This window comes from Oryctolagus cuniculus, chromosome 3 (assembly GCF_051225735.1).
Source record: "Oryctolagus cuniculus isolate XC-2025 breed Fujian yellow rabbit chromosome 3, ASM5122573v1, whole genome shotgun sequence".
Lineage (NCBI taxonomy): Eukaryota > Metazoa > Chordata > Mammalia > Lagomorpha > Leporidae > Oryctolagus > Oryctolagus cuniculus.
Genome location: NC_142869.1, coordinates 49,397,751 through 49,407,893, shown reverse-complemented (window position 1 = coordinate 49,407,893; position 10,143 = coordinate 49,397,751). Strand labels below are relative to the sequence as shown.

The window sequence follows — 10,143 nt, the reverse complement described above, 5'->3', positions numbered from 1 at the left end:
ATGTAATTGAGGCTCCAGTGCATAGTCCTGAAGTTGTGTGAGTAAAGCATCCCTAAAGACTGAAAAAAAGATCTATGGTTAAGAAATCAAATGATAGTATTGAGTCACATTTTCGTTCTCTTTATAATAGCTTCAAATTATTAGCTATAATCTTTTCACTGGATTTCTCAAAGAAGGAGTTAAACTTCACTGGACTCTGACTTTTAGTTCTTCTAAATGTTAGGAGTAACATCTGTCCATCCCCACCAGCTCACCCTTCTAAATATAAACTCTAGAGAATAATCTATTACTAGGTTAGCTTTCTTGTTTATTAAGTATACTGTGGGGCATTTTTGGTTTTTTAGAAGCAGAACATATCTGCTTGTGTCTTTTAAAGATTTATTTATTTATTTGAAAGGCAGAGTCACAGAGAGGCAGATGCTGAGAGAGAGAGAGAGAGAGAGAGATCTTCCATCCCCTGGTTCACCCTCCAAATGGCTGCATCTGCTGGAGCTGGGCTGATCCCAAGCCAGGAGCCAGAAGCTTCTTCCTGGTCTCCCACATGGTGCAAGTTCCCAAGCATTTGGGCCATCTTCCACTGCTTTCCCAGGTGCATTAGCAGCGAGCTGGATTAGAAACAGAGCAGCCGGACCCAAAATGGGCCCCCACATAGGATACCAGCACCCGCAAGCAGCGTCTCCACCATTGGGTGATGTATCCACACCACAGCACTGTCCTCACTATGAGCCATTAAAACCTTTGAGTATCAGAAAGAATTTCATAGGAAAAATAGAGAAGCTAAGAGAAAAATTGGGAGGAAAACAGTAACAGGATTTGTTAGTAGCTTTCGATGTGGCTGAGAAAAAAGTCAAAACTTCTTGCTTAGTATGAAAGATAGGACAATATAAAGGTTTGCAAATCATTGATAAGTCACTACAAAGATGAGGCAGAGGCCATATTTGTTACCTTTCCTCCAAAACTTGGGGTTCAATTTCGTGAATATGACATTACTTTGATTCATATCAACATTTTTGTGGCAATTAACATTAAACAGTAATAAAAGCTGTTAAGTAATTTGCAATTATCTTAACGGCTTTTTTTTTTAATTTTTTTTTTTAACAGTTAGAGTGGACAGTGAGAGAGAGAGACAGAGAGAAAGGTCTTCTTTTGCCGTTGGTTCACCTTCCAATGGCCGCCGCGGCCAGCGCGCTGCGGCCGGCGCACCGCGCTGATCCGATGGCAGAAGCCAGGAGCCAGGTGCTTTTCCTGGTCTCCCATGGGGTGCAGGGCCCAAGCACCTGGGCCATCCTCCACTGCACTCCCTGGCCACAGCAGAGAGCTGGCCTGGAAGAGGGGCAACCGGGACAGAATCCGGCGCCCCAACCGGGACTAGAACCCGGTGTGCCGGCGCCGCTAGGTGGAGGATTAGCCTAGTGAGCCGTGGCGCCGGCCTTAACGGCTTTTATTAAAAAAAAAAAAGGGTGACTAACTGCTTTACACATGATAGCACTTTCCAGGTTCTTCCGGTTAAAGAGCAGATAGAAACTTAAACATGGAAAGACTGGGTGACATGCCAAAGGTCATGTAGGTAGTCAGATTTCCTAATTATTAATCTAGTGAGATGTTTTAAGATTCATGAGGTTACTAAATCTGGTGATCAGCTCATGACGCACCTGTCATACACCCTTATGTCTCATAAAAATCATCCTATGAACCTTTGGGTCTATGCCTTTAAACCTAATTGTTTCAGAAAATCGTCTAATAACATCTTTGTCCGAGAATGGACTCTATATGTGAGCTCAGGCAGTGATTCGGAGTTCATCAGATCTATGGCTGTTTTCCCATAAGTCTAAAAGAAAATATGGATAAAGTGATGCTTGGCTGAATATTGAGAATCAGAATTCAGATGCTTCCGTTGCAAAACAATGAAGCAGCCTTTAAAACAGAAAAGTAGTTACAATTTGGCTTTCGAGCACAAAACTAGCATTAATGAAATCATATTCTTGAAGTATCAATTTGCACTTTTTAAAAAAAATTTATAAAGGAAAGTGGATTCTCCCCTTTTCGCCCTCCCCACACCCCCAACCTTCTAAATGGCTTAAGTCGCATAGCTGAAAGGATTTTGCTCATTTTTTCCTAAACACTTCACATCTGGGTAGTAGCCAACCATGGAAAGTTTCAAGCAAATATTACATTTGGGAGAGGGATGCAGCTCGTCCTGGGCTGCCTCGGCGGGACCGCGGCCCTCGGAGGAGTCGCCACACGCCCTGACCACATAGCTGCGGGGCAGCGGCAAGCTTGGACCAGCCGAGCCCGGACCGCCAGGCCGGCCAGACTCCAGCCCTGGCCAAGCCGCTGACCGTCCAGCCCTTGGCTACAGGAGCTCTCGCCCTCGGGTCTCCCCAACAGCTCGAGGCCCCGGAGTCCAGAAGGAGCCCACTCGTTTCATACATGAGGAGACCCTTGAGCTCTCGGCAGCCATCTAAGGTAGTCCGTGGCGGCACGAGGGAAGGGGCTACTCTGGAGCCCGCCCAGACTCCCCCGCCGCCTCACACGTCAGTCTGGTTCCTAGCCTCGCACCCCTCCCCCTTCCCCCGCAAGTCCCCCTCCCGACTCTCCGCGTAGCCGGCGCCGAGAGAAATTTGACTGCTCCAGTTGCCAATCAGAAGAGAGGTCGGGAGCCTGAGCCAATCAGAGCAGGCGAAGGGGGCAGGCCGCCGGCGTCCTCCCGCCCCCGGGTGGGTGAGCGCGGAATGTCTCCAGCCCTCCCTTGCGCGTCAGCCTCAGTGCGGAGCCTTCGGCGGTGCGAGCAGCGGCTTCGGGCAGCGTCGGTAGCAGCCAGAGCAGCAGAAGCAGCAGCCCCCGGGGCCGGAGCCGGAGCCGCACCCACGTCGCTGCTCGTTTTTCTTCTGCCCTTTCCGCCTCTCCGCCGGAGACCGCGTTTCCCCAGCAGGGCGGCCGCCCACACCCGGAGCATCTTCCCCTGGCGAGCGGGCGCTGACGGACCCGGAGGCATGATGCGGCTGCGAGGCTCCACGATGCTGCGGGACCTGCTCTTGCGGCCGCCCGCCGCTGTCAGTGCGGCTCTGAGGCGGGCGCAGCCCCTCGTCACCTTGTGCCGGCGCCCACGGGGCGGGGGCTGGCCGGCCGCGGGCCCGGCGGCCGCCGCCGCGCGGCTCCACCCGTGGTGGGGCGGGGGCGGCCGGCCAGCAGGGCCCCTGGCGCGGGGGCTGTCCAGCTCCCCCTCGGAGATCTTGCAGGAGCTGGGCAAGGGGGCCACTCAGCCGCAGTCCGGGGCGTCGCCGCCCGCGGCCCCGCCGGCGCCCGGCCCCAAGGACGGCCCCGGGGAGACTGACGCGTTCAGCAACAGCGAGGGCAAAGAGCTGGTGGCCGCAGGCGAAAAGTGAGTGTCTCGGCGAGGCAGAGGAGGCCTCGTCTCTCTCTCTCTCTCGGGACGCGGGCCGGGGGCGCCTGCGTGGGGCGGGATGGGAGCCCAGGTTGGCGAAAGAGAAAGAAAGAGATGCCGGGCGGCCTGCGTCGTCTGCGCCATGTGATTAGGCCCGGCCCCGCCCGCGCCTCCCCGCCCGCGCCCCTCCGCCTGGCCCCCACTTCCCTTCCCCGCCCCCGGCGCGGGTCTCCCGGGCGGGGCTGCGGTGGAGCCCGAGGGGGCTCCCCCGGCCTGGCCCCCGGCCCCCGGCCGGGAGAGGCCGCTGCGCGGCGTGCGCCGCGTGCTCCGCGCCCTGGCTCGGCGGCTGCAGCGCCTGGCCGGCCGCCCAGCCCCTGGAGGGTGATGCCGCGGGAACATCTCCTCCGAGTGACATTTAGCAGCCGGGCGTTGGGCAGAGCCTGTGCCTTGCTAACTCGACGTCGTTCCAGGCTCGAGTTTTCGCTCCGCCCGCCCTCTCTGGGCCTCTGCCTTCATCCCGCTGGAAGCCAGATGTGGCAGAGTGTTGTCAACATTTCTTGGGGTTAGCTCCTTCAGGCCACTGGGAGAAGCCGGCTGGGGCACCGGAAGTAATGATTCAGAAATGAGATTAGGAGGAATCGAGGTCATGTGGCCGAGAAGATGGGGCAAGCGGTACGGACCACCTGTTTGCACTGGGGACCGGCTTCGAGCTGTCCAGAGTGTGCCATGAGGTGGACAGCTTTTCAGAAATGAAAGTCAAGTGGCCAACAGGAAATGTGCCATAAAACATTAGCAGTGAAAAAATTTGAGTGAAGTAGTTTTTGTGGCTGACTTGAGATAAGATGTTGATTCATCCTGTGTGTGCTCAGAAGTTGAGCCTCAAAACCAAGTTGGTTTTTCATAATATGAGAATTTCCTGAATATTTTTGTCTTATATAATGTAAATGGACAGACTTTCTTTTCCCCAGCAGGTAAAACTAGCTCCTGCTTTCTTTATAGCCTTATTTTTCTGACTTTGTGCTGGGACTGTGCCATCTGCTTTGTCTCTTATCTTCTGTTAAATGTTTCTAGCCCCTGAGTATTTTAAGTCAAACTGAAAGTGTGGTTGTTATAATTTCAATCTCAGGCCTGCTTGATGTTTCCTGTAATTGAAGTTGGGACCTTCCTAGAACATTCCGAGTTAAAAGTTGTTTTCCAGACTGAAAAAATTATTCTGAAAAAAGAAAATCACTTGGTGATGGGCAAAAATGTATGGTATTCTCTGATGATGGTTTTGTACCAGAAGGTAGTGAGCAGGTCATTTAGTATCTTAGGTTACATGGCTCAGATCAGGTTTTTAAAAAGCTACACTCTTTGTTTCTCTCCCTAATGTTTTACAGACTAGAATGTATATGCTTCATCTCCCCAGGGACTCACTTTTACTTTATCAGGCATGTAATAAGGGTTTAAATACTTGTACCCAGAGCTAGAAAATTGCAAAATGCAATTACTGCCTTTTAAAAGTTATCCTTAAGGGATGTATGATGGGAACTGCTTTCCATTCAAATAAGGTCTTCCCTCACTGTCTCCTCAGTGACTTGCATCCTTCCTTTCTTCCTTTCATCAGATAGGAAATTAATCAGCATTTGTGATGTGCTTGTCCTGTAGAAGTTTCTGGTTTCGTCACATTCTTAATAAAAAATCATCTGTTAGCAAGAACTTTGAAACACTGTTTTGGCTAATTTCCAATTTTGTTCCCCCTCCTTTACTGCCCTTCAAAGAAAACCAGTCTAGGGAGAGAATCTCAAGAAAGTTTGCCCTGTGCTTTGGGAATTTGAATGGCCACCAAGATAACCTTGTTTACCTAAGTTCGAGGGAGAAGTTTATGAATTGGCTTATTTATCTTCTTATTTTTTGCCACTAAAGGTTGGCTAGAGTGGTTCAGGAGCAAGTTAAATATGTGATAATCTTGAAGAGTTTTCAGTCTAGGATTGGGGGGCAGAGTGAGGTGGGGTGGGAGGTGTCCAGAGTGAACCCCAGCTGTCTTCAATTTACATATAAAGTGAGAGCACTGGCTTCAAGGTTGTGAAGGGTGCATTTTAATTTGGTTAAAGTTTCCATATCCTGAATGATCTGGTTTCCAATTGTAGTTCTCCTGCTTTGGCTCCTTCCATTTTGTCTTTTTCTGACAAACATTTCTCTTATCCTGGGAGGTAAGCTTCCAGTTGATCCTGTTATCCTTTATAATGCTTAGCCTCAAAGCATGGGTCATTCTCAGTGAGCATCCACCTGGAATGCCAGCACTCATTCAGCACTTTCCCACATTTTATACAATATTAAAGGAATTAGCTACGTGAAAATTAAATGAGTTAGCATTTTGTTAAAACCTTAGAACAATATTAGTGTGTTAAATGCCACAGAACTATTAAATAGAATAAAATTTCTAATTCATTTATTGTAAAACCTGTCTAGGACATTGGCCTTTAATTTCAAGACCACATGAGAATTAAAAATGTTTTTCTTTTAAATTTCCAGGAACAGTTTTTCTTAAGAAATTATCCATCTGTCTTACCTGAAGCGATGGGATTTGCACTGTTTATCTTTTTGCCCTGCTAGTAAATGAGGTCAGAATGAATTTAATGCTTCACCATAGCAGTTTTATCAGATCATGTGACTGGCATATTTGCTTTCCCTCCTTTGCTTCATTCTGACTTTGTATTTTACCAGCCTTACCTTATATTCTGGAAGGAGATGGAATATAAGCTAGTGTTGTACTTCATCGTTTTCCATGGACTTTTTAAGCCACTGTCACCCTAGACGATGTACCCTCCTTCACACAACTTCAATCTGGTTTACCATAAGGTTTTACAAGTCCTGCATTCTGTCATTTTGAAAACCAATTTTACCAGACTCTGTATTTTTTAAATTGTTCTTACTTTCCTGGCTGTTTCTGGATTTCCTCCCCGGGTAAACCCACAGCTGCAGCCTTTCCTTCTTTTCTCCCATCTTAACAACATATCCCTTCTTTTAGCTTTGACTTTAATGTTTGTGTAGGTAATTTTTCATCTCACATTTAACTCTACATTTATACTCCCAAAATCATAATTTTCTCTAATTCAGTCTATTTTGAATTCTGCTTTGCATGCTGTTGCCAGATTGATTTTAGAGTTTTAATTTCCAAATATCTCTATTTCCAGAAAACAAGAGGCGAAAATGAGCATTATATCAAAGTCACAAACTGTTATGGCTTTCAAGAGCTTTGATTACCCTGCATGTCAGTACTTGTTTAACATATCTTTTTGTTAGACTTTTCTGGAGCATTTTGTCTTTAATTTCTGTAAAGACCATGAGGATATGTTCACCTTAGTGAACGGTCCCTGTGAAGGAGCATTGCTACTTTTTTTTTTGGACATTTATTTTTTTTATTAGAAAAGAGATACATAAAAGAAAGGGATTAGACTGAAAAACCTGAACATATCCATGTTCTTTAAAAAAATAAATAATTCATACAGGGTACAATAAAGGCAGTATTGAAAGTATTGCATTCAAATAATGAGACCATTTCCCCCTGTCAGATTGGCAAATGTTAATCAAACAATCTAAGAGGTATGGGAACTAGGACCTTTTGCATTGCTAGTGGAAGTGTAAATTAGTTCAGCTGGTTTGGAGGGCAGATTGATAGTATCTGTTGAAAACTGCATTCCCATGATACAGTAATTGCATGTTTACACATCTACACATAGTAATAGTATTTGAAAAGAATATTTTTATTTACACAAGTAAGCATAATTTAATGTACATTTAAGTTTAAAAATAGAATTTGCAAGCAAAAGTTACTTCAGCTAGTGTGACTTGATGTTTTGGTTAACAAATGGAAAGAGAAGGGCAAGGAATTGAATTTCAAAGTAAGATCAGATACACATTTTAGCAAACATTGTAGTGATGTTAAGAAAGTACTTGGCAGATATATTTTTGAATTGAAAGAAGCTTGGTTGAAATAGGTAGCAACTACTTTTATGATCTTTATATAATGCATTTGCTTTTAATCTATAATTTTTTATTCATATTTACTAAATCAAGATTGAAAGTATATTTAGTTTCTTCTTGTCTTCTCAGTGATTCCCTAACTTATTTTATTTGTGATTTCTTCAATAATAAGTTTTTCTAAGTCATGGTTATCAATGAGTTTTGTTTTAATGGCATATGAAAAAAATGCCAACAACTGCGTGTCATAACATTTTCTGGTGGCATAATATCTGCATTAAACCACGTGCATCCATTAGCCATTGATAAATTTTCACATGATCTGGCATGCTGATTTTGATACTTAGATGAAGTTCACTGAAAGAGCAAGAATTAGATGTCTGCCTACCATACAGTCAGCTAACTCAGGAAATGACTACCAAAAAAAAGAGTTCAATAATACAGACAAAAGAAGGGGATGGGGGTGGGGTAACTGTTTTAGCTAAAAAAGGTAAATGTCAGCTTGATGAGAAGTTTGCTGAAGGTATTTGTGGGTTTCTTTGAGTTTAAAAAAAAAGTTGAAAGAAGCCAGTAAAAGGTTATATTATTTCTTTTTAAAAATAATTTGAGGGCGAGACTTAGCCCATCTGGCCACAGTGCTGGCCCCCTCCATGAATGTTTTGATGATTGCTCACATTAGAAGAAAATAGGGGAAAACTTCTGTTCAGAGTTAGTCCAATAGTTAAGTGAATTGGTACACCCATTTGAGAGTTTCTTGTTTAACCATTTAAATTGCACAAGTACTTTTTGGGTATATGAAAAAATGGGACTGAAATTGTGGTGCAGTGGATTAAACTGTCACCTGTAATGCTGCTATGGGCACCAGTTTGAGTCCCAACCGCTTTCCCTGGGAAAAGCTGTAGAAAGATGGCCCAGAAACTTGGGCCACTGACACCCTCGTGGGAGATGTGGATGGAGCTCCTGACTTCGACCTGGCCCAGTCCCACCCATTGGGGCCATCTAGGGAGTGAACCAGCAGGTGGGATTCAATATCTTCCCTCTCCTGTCTTTCCCCCCCCTAAATTACTTTTTTTTTTTCAGTTTTATTTATTTATTTGAAAGGCAGAGTTACAGAGAGGCAAAGGCAGAGAGAGAGAGAGAGAGAGAAAAAGAGGTCTTCCATCCTCTGGTTCATTCTCCAAATGACTGCCATGGACGGAGCTGGGCTGCTTCTGCGTCCCCCACGTGGGTGCAGGGGCTCAAGGAGTCGGGCCATCTTCTGTTGCTTTCCCAGGCCATAGCAGAGAGCCGGATGGGAAGTGGAGCAGCCAGGATTGGAACTGGTAACCATATGGGATGCTGGCACTGCAGGTGGTGGCTTTACCCAATATGCCACAGCGCCGGCCCCTCTCCTAACTTTCAAAATAAATCTTAAAAATTTTCTGTATGGGTCTCAAGTGAGATTAAACTTAAAAAAAAAAAAAAAAAAAAAAAAAAACCTCACAGATAAAGTAATAGAAGGAAGTAAGCCTAAATGACATTAGCAATTGGAGTTTGAGAGTTTGAGAATTGGGATTGTTTTTCCTGCCTCTTATAGTTAAGATTTCCCATTATGGGCTGGCGCCATGGCTCAATAGGCATCCTCCGCCTGCAGCGCCGGCACACCGGGTTCTAGTCCCGGTCGGGGCGCCAGATTCTGTCGCAGTTGCCCCTCTTCCAGGCCAGCTCTCTGCTATGGCCCAAGTCCTTGGGCCTTGCACCCGCATGGTAGACCAGGAGAAGCACCTGGCTCCTGGCTTCAGATCAGCACGATGTGCCGGCCGCAGCACGGGGGCCACGGCGGCCATTGGAGGGTGAACCAACGGCAAAGGAAGATTTTTCTGTCTTTCTCTCTCTCACTGTCCACTCTGCCTGTCAAAAAAAAAAAAAAAAAAAAGAAGGGCCTGGTGTTCAACAGGAAAGCCCAGTGACCTCGGGCAGAGCACAGCTCCTTCAGGGAAAAGCTCTTCTGACCAAGAACCCCGGAAAGCAGCACCCAGAGGCACCGGTGTGCCTGCCAGACACAGGCCAGTTTGCCAGCATTTGTCTTCATAGTAATGCTTCTTAAATACTCCATTATGCTAATAAAATATTAACATAATATTATATTGTTTTACTACATTTACTATATTGCTTTATTATTATTGTACTGTTTTACTACAGCAGAGAAATATGCAGTACTTTCTCAGGGACTTACACCACAAACAGAAGTTTTAAAAGTTTGGTATTTGGGAGGGGGCCGGTGCTGCGGCATAGCGAGTAAAGCTGCCACCTGCAGTGCCAGCATCCCATATGGGCGCCGGTTCTAGTCCCGGCTACTCCTCTTCAGATCCAGCTCTCTGCTATGGTCTGTAATTTTTTTATCTCACTTTATTTTTAGCAACTCAGAAACTGAAATTAGAGTTGCAAGCATCCTTAAAGAACATCTCTAATTCCATCTCATTTTACATAATATATAAACTGCCCATAGATATTATATGACGTAATCAATTTCACACAGTGTTATAGGACTGTTTTTTAAAATGTGGTATCAGCAGATTTAAAAAAAACGCTTTATTGAATTAATTACTTTTTAGGTTCCAGATCCTTTCCCCCTGTTCTGTTATACTCCTACAGATCGTTACTCATCTCCACTTGAATACTTTCTTGACAAGAGTTTACTCCCTTAGGCAGCCCAATCCATTTTCCTAGCTGCTTTGTTTTTTCTGATGTGTAGCTAAAATCAGCCTTAACATTAACATCTCTCTATTTGTCTATAGTGATATCAAAATGCCTGT

At 45.5% G+C, this 10,143-nt stretch overlaps 1 protein-coding gene across 8 annotated transcripts in view; it reads left to right on the top strand.

Moving 5' to 3' along the window:
- Nucleotides 1-1,103: 1,103 nt before the first annotated feature.
- GLS (glutaminase) overlaps nucleotides 1,104-10,143 on the top strand; it is a 93,231-nt gene continuing 84,191 nt past the window's right edge. For all 8 annotated transcript variants that reach the window (XR_016232019.1, XR_016232020.1, XR_016232021.1 and 5 more), the window contains exon 1: nucleotides 1,104-3,382. Coding sequence is in view for 3 of the 8 variants with exons in the window: in XM_002712344.6 (XP_002712390.2) it covers nucleotides 2,733-3,382 (650 nt within the window). In the remaining 5 variants the exon portion in view is untranslated. The remainder of the gene's footprint in view (nucleotides 3,383-10,143) is intronic.